General features: G+C 40.0%; 1 protein-coding gene across 1 annotated transcript; it reads left to right on the top strand.

Moving 5' to 3' along the window:
- Window positions 1-7,000: 7,000 nt before the first annotated feature.
- Window positions 7,001-15,765, top strand: atp1b2b (ATPase Na+/K+ transporting subunit beta 2b; the record flags this gene model as incomplete). Its single annotated transcript, XM_080748583.1, has 8 exons — window positions 7,001-7,094; window positions 12,569-12,697; window positions 13,578-13,685; window positions 13,839-14,044; window positions 14,668-14,727; window positions 14,871-14,894; window positions 15,356-15,451; window positions 15,601-15,765. 8 exons carry the CDS (start codon window positions 7,001-7,003, stop codon window positions 15,763-15,765), a joined length of 882 nt encoding a protein of 293 aa, XP_080604709.1.
- Window positions 15,766-16,074: the final 309 nt, after the last annotated feature.

Here is a 16,074-nt window from a genome sequence, read left to right as displayed (position 1 = left end):
ATCAGGGTGGAGACACAGGACAGAGAAAGGTAGCGGACAAAGATGGTGGAACCAAAAACAAACAAACAAAAATTGTAGAAGATGGTAGGAGAGATAGAGAGATTGAGATTCTCTCAAACAGAAGTCACATGGATGAGGATGAGAAACACTCTTATGGTATGGTAAACCCAGACTAAAGAACTATCATCAATGAAAGTTCCTAAATACTTTCATCTTGTTTAGGCAAAAAAGCAGTGATCAAAGTTTTTTTTAGAAAAAAGGAATGAAGTAAAATAAGCACTACAATCAGTAATTTCAGTCCATTTCTTATCCAGATGGTTTGACTTTGTATTTGCTCTGTATGTCCTTCTTGATGTGTTCTAATTGCCAATGATTTCAATATTTATTGCCACTATATAAATCGACAGAATACAGATTTATTAACACTGAGACTGATGTATTCTTTGATTGGTGTTGCCAAATTCCCTCCTGATGACTTCAGGCATAACGGAATCCTGTTTTCTCTCTCTGTATTGGGAGAGTATCTTGAAAGAATGCACACAATAATATTATGGCACACTTAACCGCTGTCTGACAGAAAATACACACAATCGTGTTCCCCGAAAAACGTGAAGGTCCTTGAAGTGTCTTGGTACCAATAGGTTGTCGTTGTGGATGCCAATAATCATGACGGAGGAGTAAATGCTACCTAACTGTTTGCATATTTGTAATGTAAATATATTTACTTTCTCAATGTTTCTGCAATTTTATAGCAATATACTCCCAATGTTGGAGCAACATAATTAAAATGTGTCAACTAGCCTAACATATCTAAGACTTGAATAAGTCATATTTACTGTGTCATTCTCTGCATGTCACAATAGACATACAGTATTGTAAAAATATGTTTAGAGAGGATCATGTCAGAATTTTACCTACACATCAGATCGTGAATATGATAATGAAATCATGTGGTTGTATAAAAAAGACTATTGTGTTGCTAAGGGTATAATTAGAGACGGTTTTATGACAGATGGCACATACTGTGCAATCCAGCCAAATACAGACATAGCTTAATTGTACAAAACTTTCATAATAATGTCATGCTTATTTACAGTTGCACATAAGTGATTGTTCCACCCCATGAGAAGTAAGCACTGACACCACAATCACCACAGACTGTAGAATATGGTGCAACTGATAGGACTGTGAATAATGATCACCTCAAAATGCTGGAACAATCTGCACAAAAACATGGCATAATTATACTTAGGAAAAACAAACACCCTAATGTACTGTAAATAGATATGTAAAACTGTATTGAAAATGTAGCAATTATTTCCATTTTCATACTTGTAATCAATACATATTATGTAGCATATATTGTATAAACATAACTTTGTTGCGTTTTTGTTGGTTTTTCTAAAATAATTAGGTACTTTTTCTGCTGCGGGCAGTCCATTCATCACTTAAAGATCTACCAGTACAACACAGTAAGCCCTCTGAACAAAAGGTACAGTACAACAGTTGTCCAATCAGATTTATGCAAGACTCCCTTTAAGCGGTACACTTGTTTTATTTATTCCTTTTCTACATTCAGTTTTTATTTGTGTACAGATTTCAACAACTGAGATTCGCTCATTGACTGGACATTTTACATACTACTTTGCTGCTATCTTGAACTACCGGTGTTCATTGAACTATACATGGTGTCACCATGGTTAACATTATCAGTATAGTGATTATTGTTACATATTGGTTTTATTTCTGAAAGCCACATGAGATGAGGTTTGTACCTTGAAGAGTGAAGCCCTCTGTACTAGTATTAAGGCACTTGAATGTCTCTTGGTCGTTGTTGTTTTGATATTTAGCACCAAGCTGTATAGTTAACACCCAGTGAAAAAGAAAAGGTCAATGTTCGGATTAGTATAAAAAACACTGCTTCGCCTTTTTTTCTTTTTCTCTCTTTTTTTTTTATACCACCTGTTTGTGTTGGGGGTCCAGGTTGTCAAACTTATCAAGTCCTTTTTTCAAACAAACAAGGCTGGGGAAATGGGCAAGTGCAATGCATGCAAGAGATTCCTTACACTGAAACTGTTCTAATGATACTGACTATTGAGCCCAATTTATGGTATCTTCAGATACCTATAAACACCTTATTATGATTTGTTTTTCAATAACTGATATTGAACTTAGGCATCATTTCCAGAATAGTTTACAGAAGCTGTTGGTTTTGTGTGTCTACTAAAACAGTGGCCATTATATGAGTGCCATACTATATTGATATGGTAAGATACGGTGTACCTTGGAAATCACTGTAGTGCTATATTTGCATTGATATTGTCATTAAATAAATTTTATATAATGAACTTTATACAATGAATAGAATTTCTACATGTACCTCTCTTTCATGCAATTTCACAGCTTCCTTGATTGAACTGCAACAATGCCTGTCAGTTTACCTTAGTGTTTCTCATCGGGGTACTACCTAGGAGGTGTACAGAGAAGTTTTGGGGGAGGGTGGAGGCTGGACACAATCTTTAAAGGGGGGCACTGAGGTGCTCTTGGGGGGCGGCAGTTTAATATTCAAACAAGTGCACATTTTCTTTGTTTCATCCTTGACTTTTTTTCACTAACGGTGCAGTCACATGAGGCGTGGTTTCTCAATTGTGTGTAGTTGCATGTTGTTTATTGGGATGATAATGGAATATTGGCTTGATTTGTAAGTGTTGAATGAGGTTTGTACAGGTGGAAGCATATCTGGACAGGCTACTGAAGCATAATTTATACTCCATTGTAAGACAGTGATGCTTGCTGAAAAGAAAACATCTACAAGCCATCAATGTGTCATGATGTGACACATTGTTGGCATATAGATGTGACCTATTAGCTATGACTGGGCCTGACAGCCATCATGTTACTATGATAACAGCCATGGTTACAGGGCCTGACAGCCCTGTCACAGGGCCGTCATGGTAACGTAACATGTTATCATGTCTTGAACTACTGGTGATCATTGAACTATACATGGTGTCACCATGATTAACATAATCAATATAGTGATTATTGTTACATATTTGTTTTATTTATAAAGGCCACGTGAGATGAGTTTGTTATCATGTTTGTTAACATGTTATCATGTTACCATGGTTACATGATACTGACTTGATACTGATAATGACCATGATAATGTTTGACCATGATACTGACCATGATACTGACCATGATAATGACCTGATACTGACCTGATACTGACCATGATAATGACCATGATACTGACCATGATAATGACCATGATAATGACCTGATACTGACCTGATACTGACCATGATACTGACCATGATACTGACCATGATGCTGAACTGATACTGACCATTGTGGTGGAATTCAGATCAATCAATAATCATGAGAAAATGAGGAGACAAGACAATTATATTAGGTGGTGTGTGGGCAAGTTTATATATATCATGATATCATGGACAGAAGTACAATTAACACTCTGGGCAGTGGTAAAAGAGTTCTGCCCAGAAGAATGGTCAAACACTAGAGTTATACTGTGGCTTCAAGGCCTCTGGAACAAGCTGTACCATAACAAGATAGGCTTTATCAAAACAATAGTTACTGAGGCCTTCTGAAGACCTCTCGACTCCTAACTATCAAGTGTTAGTATCATCATACTGTACAGACCTAGATATTAATATAATCAATGAATACATGATCTACTCTATAACGTCATACATAATCAATCATGATAAACTCTAATCTACTGCACCATGATAATGACCATGATAATGTTTGACCATGATACTGACCATGATACTGACCATGATAATGACCATGATACTGACCATGATAATGACCATGATGCTGACCTGATACTGACCATGATAATGACCATGATGCTGACCTGATACTGACCATGATAATGACCATGATAATGTTTGACCATGATACTGAGATAATGACCATGATACTGACCATGATACTGACCATGATACTGACCATGATGCTGACCTGATACTGACCATGATACTGACCATGATAATGTTTGACCATGATCCTGACCATGATACTGACCATGATACTGACCATGATAATGACCATGATACTGACCATGATACTGACCATGATGCTGACCTGATACTGACCATGATAATGACCATGATACTGACCATGATACTGACCATGATAATGTTTGACCATGATCCTGACCATGATAATGACCTGATACTGACCATGATAATGACCTGATAATGACCTGATACTGACCATGATAATAACCATGATACTGACCATGATACTGACTTTATACTGATCATGATACTGACTTGATACTGACCATGATGCTGATCATGATATTGACATGATACTTACCATGATACTGAAAGGGTACTTAAATGATACTGGTTGTGATACTGACTACTGACCATGATACTGACATGATACCAACATGATACTGACATGATACCAACATGATACTGACATGATACTGACATGATACCAACATGATACTGATATGATACCAACATGATACTGACATGATACCGACCATGATACTGGCATGATAAAGACATGAAACAGTGACAGGGCCTGACATTCCTGTGACAGGGCTCAGCTTTTTTTCCTCCCTGGGCAGTAGTCTAATAATTACACGATTTACACGATTTATCACATACTACTGCAACAGTCCAGTTTAACATTAAATCTGATATTTTGAAATATAGGGGGAAAAAAATACAATACAACATTTTAATTGGGTGTGGGGGTGTTAAGGGATCTGGATATTGGATAGGGGCAAAGGTTGAGACACACTGGTCTTTGAGACGTTTGCATAGGAAAAGGTCTAACTGATTATGGACAGATACAATGTAAGCCATATTGCAATCTCCCCCCATTCCACCTGGTGGCACTATCTCCACTCTTCAGTGCTGGGGTAACGCAGTAAACCTGCATGCACAGCAGTTTGCCAGCTAGCTATAGGTGGTTGCTGCAGGTTTAGTGCGTTAAAGGAGTAGTAGTGGTGACGTGTGAGGTCAGGAGGGCTACGGATATTTCTACTCCTAGTTGAAAAAAAAGGGGTTTCAACCAGGAGTAGAAAATGAATTATGCGTATAGGCCCCCTGACCGTGTGATGTGATGATTGTTAACCCCTTGGCCTTAAACCCCTTGTCTTGGTAAAAAACAGACCTGAGTTAATTAGGCCTAGAACTGTAGTTTTTCCATCTACACCAAATCTCTTCGGCTATTTTAATTTTCCTTCACAATATTAAGCCCAGTTCTATAGGAGAAAGCTTCTGTGACTGTAAACATTAGGCTACACTTTCAAACCAATATGATTGAATTAGCTTTAAGATATATTGTAAATTGAGGCTGTCACTATATTAAACACATAATTAACAACATGAATTATAGCCTACCCCACGTGTAGCCTAAAGTGAGTGGGAACAAAATAAACAAAATCATAATGAAAATGTCACTGCATAAAGTAATCCCTGATCCCTGAACTGCCTGAACTCACTGGCTGGCTGAAGAGGAGACCAGTGGTCTGATGTCACGCAATGCAGAGATAAACTTAGCCAAGCCATCGATTATTAAAAAGAAAGAGAAGGAGTTGCAATCAGCTGTTCTAGCTCATCTTAGTGCTTTAATTCTATTCAGGACATTGGAAGTATATAATGCCTGAAATTCAACAAATCTGCATAATTAGATCCTATGTATACATCTGGAGACATCTGTTATCTTATAGGCCTTTTTTTATTTTTACCTGTAATTATTTTATTCTCACTGGACACCATCCATGGCTCATGGCAAATTGTCTACCTGGTCGATTGCAAATTAAAAGCATAGGGCAGTGGGATGGGATTGGCCTGCATTTTTTCTCTACTTTAACATCCTTATGGATGGCATGCCATGACATGCAGGCCTGTGGAGTAACTTTTGAAGAGTGTGCGCAATGCAATGCACTGCAGATGATTGGCTAGTGTACAGGACTTTGGGTTCTTGATGAGACAGTAGGAAGCAGCAGGGAGGCGGGGGGTGGCGGCAAAAGTATTCACATTCTTTACTTAAGTATCAATACTTCAATGTGGAAATAGGCTAGCTGATCTGTTATCATTTAAAGTCCGGAATTCAAAATTTACAAAAGTATTGGTATCAAAATGTAGTAGCCTACTTAGGCCTACAAAAAGTAAAAGTAGGTCTACTCATTATGGTGACTGTCACATTTCAAATGTTTTTAAATTTATCATTTAAAAAAAAATCTTTTGAAAATCGCAGAATTACAAGTAGGTCTGTAGATCGGCTATTTTCAAATGGCCAAAATGTATATGCCTATATGGGCTGAAGTGGTTAATGTAGGCAATGTGTTGTAATAATAATCAAGATCTACAAAGTAACTAGTAACTAAAGTTTTCAAATAATTGTAGTGGAATAAGAGTAGGCCTACAGTATTTGCATCTGAGATGTTGAGTAGAAGTAAAAATTGAGTATTTATTGGAAACACTCGAGTAAAGTACAAATACCTCAGAATTGTACTTAACATAAGTAGCCTACATTACTTGAGTAAATCTACTTAGTTACTTTACACCACAGGGGGGTTAGAGGAGGGAGGGGGGAGGGGGGATGAGCGACTGCTGAAGGGAGGCGGAGAGAGAGAGAGAGACTGCTGCTTTACCGCAGTATCACTAGATTTCTGCACCACTCATCAAAACGCTGCGGCATGCAGACACGAGCTGGGGGGGAGGGCTGATTAGGTCTGTGCTGAGAGTAGGATCACTATAGCTCCGACCATTTAATTTCCGTTTTGTTATTAGATAGGCTATATAGCACCATCGCTGGACTTTTATTTAGTTTTCTTCTGAAAACGTCCATTCATGCGCGTGTCTTCATTTTGACTAAGACACATTTGACTGGTTGTAGGCTAAGCCTATATTGCTCAGTTGTCAGAGCAACCGATTGTGTTTCTTTGTGCTGTAATTATTATATCAAAGTTTAGCATCAATCGAAAACGTATTGAATCAAAATGGCAAAGGATGGAGAAAAAGGTGGTGGATGGGGTGAATTTGTATGGAACCCCAGAACGCGGGAATTTATGGGCAGGACAGCGTCCAGTTGGGGTAAGTCCACTACTTCATATTATTATTATCATCATTATTACTACTCTTATTATTATTATTAGGCTATTATTATTGTTATTGTCATCATACAATGCAGCAAAAACTACCATATAGGCCCATGTTATAGCCTACCTTTACAGCAATATGTAACAAAGACTACAACCACCATATAGGCCTATGGTTAGCCTATATGACATGATATAAGAGATAATGGTTACAGCAATGCAGCAATCTTTCTTCCTCTGGCCCTAAAACATAAGAAATGGCCCTATAACGTCCCTTCTTGGCCCCATAAGCCGGGGGAGAAAAAATAATAATAAAAAGAATGCTTCAGAATGCTTCATTAAGAGGAGATTTGAGCAGAAATGGAAACATCTGGAGTGTTAAAGAAATTCTGGCGTATTTCAGTGTTTAACGCTCTTGGTCGCTGTCCACTACATCGTGGTGCTGATCATTAAATGCGGCATCGGTGCGGATTGCTTCGTGGATGCCGGCGAAATGCAGGGCGTCATTCGGGGCATCAGGGTTATGGCAATTGCCACCCCCCTAGTGTTGCACATTTAACCTCAAATTCAGTTATTTTATGCAATTTGTCCCCAACTCATTTATTATCCACTTTCAAAGTGGCATCCCAATTATAGGCGAACATCTTCAAACATCTTCGCCCCCAAACAAATAGTGAAAATAGTGGATCTACAGGCTCTCAAGGCATTGCTATTTTAGAAATTAGGCTTAAGTGCTAACTGGCTTTTTTGCCACCCCCATTCTTTCTGAAATTACGCCTCTGGCGAAATGTACCCTGCCTTGTTTTATTTATTAATTTATGTCTGCATGGGGATTTCTGCGCAATGCGCTTGGCGTGAGGGTGGAGGCTGTTGCCTTATTTTTAACCAAGAGTGCCCAAATTGTTACATTTGATATGTTCAAATACCCTATACGTCCGCTCTTATAGCCTATAGGCTACTGTTCCTATGGCGTTCTGGTGAGGAGTAGGGAGGAGGCAGCCATTTCTTGGTGTTACACCTCAAACCATGGCTACCACAATGTAGGGGTTTCATTTCAAATAGCTATAGATTCGTATAATTATGGCATTTGTATTCACACTTTATCTTTTCCAGAGGTTTGGAAACATAATGTGAGCCCAGACTCTTCAAAAGTGTTGTAGCATCATAACATATTTTTATTTAGCCACACACACCCAAGATGAATCCATTTCAAATGTTCGTGTAACAAATGATTGAGCGCATATGGCGGCGCCGGTGTTCAAATGACATTGGAGCGTTTTAATCTGGCTAAATCCGAGGGCCAAATTCTATTTGTATCGCCTCCAACCCCACCCCTCCCAAGTGTGAGTAAATCAGCGAGGGATTCTAATCCTAATCTAATGGCTTCATTGGCTGACAAGGAAAGTATCGATTCAGGACGTCAGCTCGACTGATGTAGGACCTTTAGGCCTACTTCCAGGAACTTATGTTCTTTCTTGTGAACATAATTTTAATGACAACCATTTACTACCATTTTCTTTCTTCGAGGCCTTGAATCACAACTGGAATGTATATGCCATTGTACTGTGTGTACAGAATCATTGACTGGGTCTATCTTCCTCCCACAATGCATCACTTAATCCAGCTCAGACCATAGGTGCTTTGAGGACTAGTGGCCTCTATAAGCTGTGCTCTCTAAGGCCTGTTAATTGGGATATTTCTGTAGTAAGCCACACCGTGGAGACCTGCTATACTTGGTCTTTCGACTTAACATTGTCTATGGCTTCCTCGACACTCCAAAGGACAAACCTGCCCTATGCACATCTACAGTACAATGTAACGTTGACTGATTTCAGAACGTTTACGGGTAGTCAAAGGCCATTTCATTCCTGGTACAAAATGTACAGACATACTTTCATTTGCAGGGCCCTAGTGGTTCCAGTGGTTATAACATAGTTGCAACTTGCAGTGATGATGCAGTGCTGCCGGCTGACTCAAAGCTACATGTACTGTTAAGGATTCTCTCCATTTGACGTAGGCCTAATACACCATTATTCTTTTCACATCTTTAAACAACTGATGTTTGTCGCAGTAAAGCTCCATGGCGTGACAGTTGCTTGATGAAAATCTGTTATTTTTGACTAATGATTCTTTTCACATCTTTAAACAGCTGATGTTTGTCACAGTAAAACTAAATGGAATGACAGTTGCTTGCTGAAAATCAGTTGTTTTCTGCAAGTGACAGGGTATAAATTAGGCTTGAGTTACATTCAAAAGTTAAAAGCCACAGACGAGTTTTGCAGACAACAGGAAGCTAGATAGAGTACAGTATGTTCATGTTTGAGATTACACACCCACACACAAAGGGGCATAAATATTCAAAGAGCCTCTTCCTTTCATCCATGCCCTTCCATTTCCAGTTCAAAGCTCAGTTTTTAGCAACCATTCAAAAGCCAAATGTGCGACCTGTCGTTCTAATCAGTTCTGAGAGAAGAAGGAACCCTTCTCTGCCATTATTCTGCATGAAAGAACCGGACGCTGACTGTGCTCTCCCAGCCCGCCCTCGTGTGTGTTTTTTCAACTGGCCCTGCAGGAAAACGAAGATCAAAGCAAGATGTCCATCGTCAGCCTGTGAACTGGACACCCAGTGCGCACTCTTGACCCTATGTGCACGTGTGCACTTAAAGTAGTCTTCCCAAAATCCCAAGACTAGAGAACATAGTTGTATTTTTGAGTTGCACAATGTCCCATCTCGTTGTATGCCCTGTCTCATCGTGCCTTGGATGCTGTCCAGGAGGCCGAGCCCATATGTACAGTATATGTTGGCTGACTCATCAGGTTGTATTTATTTATTTGCTAGATGGACGAGAAGCTTGCTGGCGTCAGCTTTTCATCAGGTGGCATTTAATCTTGCCCCATACTGTTAAGATCAGGCAGACCGGAACACATGCACACAGTCACAGACTCACAGACTCACAGACACACGCACACACGCACACGCACGCACGCACACACACACACACACACACACACACACACACACACACACACACACACACACACACACACACACACACACACACGTGGCAAAGATAATTGGAGGAGTTTAGAGTTTAGGGTCCTTTTGCTTTGAGGCATTCAGGCACGTTGATGTGCATATCGGTTTTGGCATCTATATGCACTTGAACTCCTGACCTGATGGTGCTGAGGCAGAAGCCTGAGCTGTCACTATAAGACATGATGTGATGATTTGAGCCCGCACCCCCATGAGGGAGCCTCCCCTTGACGTTGTGATATGGGATATGGGAGGAGAGGGGCTCTGCAGCCTCAGGCCTGCTGACAGGCTGGAGATTCAGTTGTGTGAGTTCCATGTTGGGGGCCTCCCTGCGGAGCTAGGGGGCCTCCTTGCAGAGACCACTGTGCTGTGCTGCTTTCCTGCATTGAGCCCAGCGTGGATTTATGAGAAATGTAATTTGCAATGCATATTTCTCATGTACTTATGAATGGCTATTTTTGTTTTTGTTGTATGATTCCTCTTTTCCCTCTGGAACTAGAAGAGTATAGATGAATATAAGTAGTCCCCCCCCTATCTCTCTCTATGCCTGAGACAATTGCAGTGGTAGGAAATGTTTGCCTCAATCTAAAATCCAAACATCTTCATCACTCAACATTACAAATTAAACACATTGTTGGGGCCATCTAGTTGTGAGCAACAGGGGACAGAGATAGGACAGTACAAAGCTTTGTACGAATTCACACCACATTGCCCCATAGATAGAAGTTATTTTCCTGTTGGCCTTTAAAAAGAATTCTAATTGAACATGCATGCTCTGTGATGAAAATGGAAAGAATGTATTCTTCATTCTTTCTGTGACGAACCTCTGTTTCTCCACTGGCGATGCAAGTGGTTGACATCCTTCTTCTTGTACATGTTAATGAATGTTCTGCAGGCAAAACATTGTAAAGAAAATACCTAATAAAATAAGATCAAAATATCTATCTATGAATGTGTGTGTGTGTGTGTGTGTGTGTGTGTGTGTGTGTGTGTGTGTGTGTGTGTGTGTGTGTGTGTGTGTGTGTGTGCGCGCGCGCGTGCGTGCGTGCGTGCGTGTGTGTGTGTGTGTCCACGCCGTGCATATGTGTATGACTGTCCTCCACATAACGAAAAAGATATGTACAGTATATGTACGTATGTATATATCCAACTTATCGCCACCTTCAAACTTGAAATTTGTATCACTGAGGACCGCGGTTGCGCCAAGTGGGAAGTTGGTTAGACCAGCGGTGGTCCAGAAGCGAATATCCAAAAATCTGTATCTGTCTGTCTCTGTCGCTTTTATGCCCAAATTTGGAGATCCCTGATGTCATCTATATAGACCAGCCTCAAGTACTACAGTATGTTAATCTGTACAACACTAAGTACTGACAACAGACACAACGGGTATCGCATAACTGGAAGGGCATTGTTCTTAAAGAGCTTTGTTCCCAACCGGCCTAGTGATTAAAAAAAAGGAATTGCACTCTTTTGTATATGAATCAAAGGCTAAAACGACGTAATATTTTAAGTATGGATAGTAATAGTGTACAACCAGTAATGTCCTATTCACCTGCACGTTATAAAGCAACGCCTCACGCAGCCTATGCCATAACACAGCAATGTGTTACTACGTCTGCAGTGCTTATGTACGTAATGTACAGGCCTGTAATCCCCTGACCCTCTGCCCTAATCTCCAGGGGGTCTCCATTCACCCTCCTATTCTATCTCCGTCTGTCATCCTTCCTCCCGCTCTGCTGTTCTTCCATCATCAGTGCAATTTGATAATTAAATTGGATGAAGACCAGCCCTTCAATCCTGGCTTAGTTCACACTGTTTCAGATAATGGTAGAGGGCAGCGTTGGGGTGTAACAGTACTGTGGTTGTGGTCTGTGTGAATGCATGCCAGAACGTGTGGGAGGCCATGCAGATATGTATTTTTATGTGTATAAGGGAATGTGGTTCATGAGTGGGTATGGGGAAGGTGCTGGAAAGAAGAGCCTATAGGATAAGTGTGATTAACTGATCTCCTTTATAGATTTGATCAGTTGCTACTACGTATATTATGGCCCTACAAAGCATTGAAAGTCAAAATGTCTTCATTTTAATAATATATTAAATAAGCAATTGCGTTGTCTGTAATGCTTTTGAATTAGCTATCAGTTATAGATAGTAATATAGTCTTTAATCCAATTGTATATGCTTATGAATGGCTATTTTTGTATTTGTTGTATTCCTCTTTTTCCTCAACTCTTGTATCATAATGGAACTATAGAAGATTAGATGAATAGAAGTAACCCCCCCTCCCCCCCCTCTCTCTTTTGGCCTTTAAAAAGAATTTTAATTGAACAATGATGCTCTGTGATGAAAATAGAAATAATGTGTTCTTCATTCTTTTATGATGAAGCTCTGGCGATGCAAGTGGTTGACATCCTTCTCTGTTTTTTTTCCCCCAGGTCTCATCCTCCTCTTCTACTTAGTGTTCTACATCTTCCTAGCTGGCATGTTTGCCCTCACCATGTATGTTATGCTGCAAACCTTGGATGAACACAAACCAACTTGGCAGGATAGGCTCGCCACACCAGGTGCAGTATAGCTACAAGCCACTGTGTATTAACCACACAAACCTATTCTGTGCATAATAGGCAAACATTTGCAGAAACTAGCAGATCTACGCTTACAACTAATTTCAACTAAATGCTTTGTGAGTGAAGAGATTTTGTGTAGGGGGAATAAACTAGGGCACTAACTATAGACCCCTGGGCGACTCCAGTCCATAAGGTCTATATAGGGTTTAAGTTGTTAAAGTTACCCTATAATTTACAATTTTGCCTAAATGGCTAAATTCAGAGCGACTTACAATAAGAAAGGTATTAATACATCAACATCAATACATCAAATGCTTAGAAATATTAGTCTAAGAAAAACATAGGTAGACAAGCACCTACCTATTCAGTATAAACTTTATAAAACAAAAACATATCCTATGTAACATTCTACTGACATTTCAACCACTGCGCTGATAGCACCTGCCTGCTTTCTCAGGGGAGAAATTATTACATTTTGACCTTCAGGCATTACCTGTCAACATGTTGTGATAAACCAGTCACAAGATCTAAATATGTCAATAGAAGAGCCAGGAGACCAATTACAGTATTAACATACTCTACCATACAGATTTGACCATGATATTGTAACCAATAGTTCAGCTTCAAGTTAACTATATTCATATTCTCAATCCATGACATGTTTTAGCTGAAGAACCTGTTGGAATGCCTCTGTCCATTGGCCATGGTTTTCCTTTAATGATAATCTGCTATTTGCAAAAAGCTATCTGCTTATGTTGAGTACTACTACTATTTATTGTGCATTCAGATCACCATAATCACTCCAAAGTCATAAAACATTTGTCATAAAACTAAGGCTTGTGTTTTTTCTTGCTTCCACCCACACTTCTCTCTGCAGGTATGATGATCCGGCCCAAAGGTCCTGACGCCCTTGAGATTGTCTATAACATTCATAAAACTGAGAGCTGGGACATGCACACTACAGCCTTGGACAGGTTCCTTGCTCGTGAGTCTCGCTCTTCGCCTCTCTGGCTTTGGTTTTCAGATGGCTCACTTCAAATGGTGTACTGCTTTGAGTTAGCCGAGATTCTTCATTGAATTATGGAGGCTTGATGCAACATTATAGCTTCATAGAATCATGCCTAACCTTTCCTTGCAGCTTACAACAACTCAGTCCAGGTCGAGAGAAGCGATGAGTGCGTACCAGATCAGTACTTTAAGCAGGACGACAGTGGTGATGTGAAGAACAACCCTAAGCGCTCCTGTCAATTCAACCGCACCATCCTGGAGTCCTGCTCTGGAATTGATGACCGTTACTATGGGTTCCAAGACGGCAAACCGTGCATTATCATCAAGCTGAATAGGGTATGGAGTGAAGGGCAAGGGGAACTTGTTGATAGGAGACTTGGAATTACTGAGATATCATATTGGTGGGGAATCTGGGAAAATCACACCAGTGAAAGCAAGGAAGTACTTAACCACATCCACATGCATCCTAACATCCCTAATTTGGGCGTGAACATTCGGCAAAAATAGGAGGTCCAGAAGTCTCTTGTGACACATGATACTGATATGATACTAGCCATGATAGAGACATGATACGGACATATTATTGACCATGATACTGACATGATATTGACCATGATACTGACATGATATTGACTATGATACTGACATGATATTGACCATGATACTGACATGATATTGACCATGATACTGACATGATATTGACCCTGATATTGACCCTGATACTGACCATAGTATACAGACCATGATACTGACATGATACTGACTATGATACTAACATGACGATGACATGATACTTACCATGATACTGACCATGATTCTGACATGATACTGTTCAGTAACATGTTGCCATAACACCTAGGTGGGTTTAGGAGGTGGTTAATCAAGACCCCACTCAGAAATGAATATTTTTTGTGTTGTTGTAAACGATGCTATCATACATTGTCTGTCTTTCTCCCTAGGTGATTGGCATGCTGCCAGGGAAGGATGGACAGGCTCCATTTGTCACCTGCGGGGCAAAGGTGACCATTTGACTCTCATTTGTGACAGGAGACCTGTTACTTAGGGACATACATCTGCATTATTTTGTCAACTGTATCATTTGTTTCATGAGTTGTCTGTCTTGCATGCTACCTTATCATTTAACATCACTGTGTATTCTCAGAAATACAAATCTGGCAAAGATTGGGTAAGAACGCGATGGGATCCACTGCCCTGTGCAATTACTGTATATGTTGTGAGATGCAGTAGCACCACTGTACGTTGTAGTTTTCCAACAACCTGGTTTATACTTCGTCATACGATAGTGTCTGTCGCAGAAAATAGACAATTTTTAAGTAAGAAATTGCAACGCATCAGGTAGGACGAAATATAAATCAGGCTCAATACACCTGGGAAATGTTTTGTGTGTAGAGTGACTAAACCATAGAACATGTACTAGAACGTGTATTATTTCTATGTTCTGAAACAGAGAACATAGAAAGACTTGTAGTAGATTATTGGCCTACTTAAATCAAGTGAAGAGAGAGACAGAGATTTTAATCCATTCCAGGATTTTTCACAACATTCTGTATTCCACTCCTGTTCCTCTACTTCTATGAAAGTCATCTGACTAGCCATAACTTGCTGTAATTTGCCTTGCACCCACAGAAAGATGACACTGACAAAATTGGAACGCTGGCATACTTCCCCCCCAATGGCACGTTTAACCTCATGTATTACCCTTACTACGGCAAGAAAGCTCAGGTACTGAACGTTTATTCATCCTAAATGAAATTAATATGAACATAATCAGTAAAAAAACTAAAAAAACACCATATTGATAAAGTCGGTTCCAGTATCAAAAGCGTACATCTTGAATTACAGTGCATTCTAAAACAGTTCTTGTTCCCCAGGTGAACTACTCTCAGCCTTTGGTTGCTGTCAAGTTCCTTAACATTACCACCAATGAAGATATTAACATTGAGTGCAAGATCAATGCCAACAACATTCCCGAAGGAAGCGAAAGAGACAAGTTTGCTGGAAGAGTGTCCTTCAGGCTGAGGATCAACACTAACTAGGCCGACGCGCTCCCTCCTGAAAATGCCCAACTACAGTACCAGTTTACTCTTCATTCTCTGCAGCAATGTGCACCCACAGAAACAACATGACAGCATTTGCACCCTTGGTCTTCTATGTAGAACCTGTTTACAGCCCCCAGAGCTTTTGGGGCACTGTTTGTCCCATTGTGCAGATGAAAGAAGGAAAGAACCAAGGGTGGTAATCCTGTCATCATTTCTGTCTGAGCTTGGGGACGATTCGTTTTTCTGTAAATTAGTTTGAGGTGAGGTCTATTTATACTGCATGACAAGCTAGGGGATATACTAGAG

Source organism: Nannobrachium achirus (assembly GCF_963921795.1).
Source record: "Nannobrachium achirus genome assembly, chromosome: 19".
In the NCBI taxonomy this organism is placed as follows: domain Eukaryota; kingdom Metazoa; phylum Chordata; class Actinopteri; order Myctophiformes; family Myctophidae; genus Nannobrachium; species Nannobrachium achirus.
This window is presented reverse-complemented; position numbering and strand designations above follow the sequence as displayed.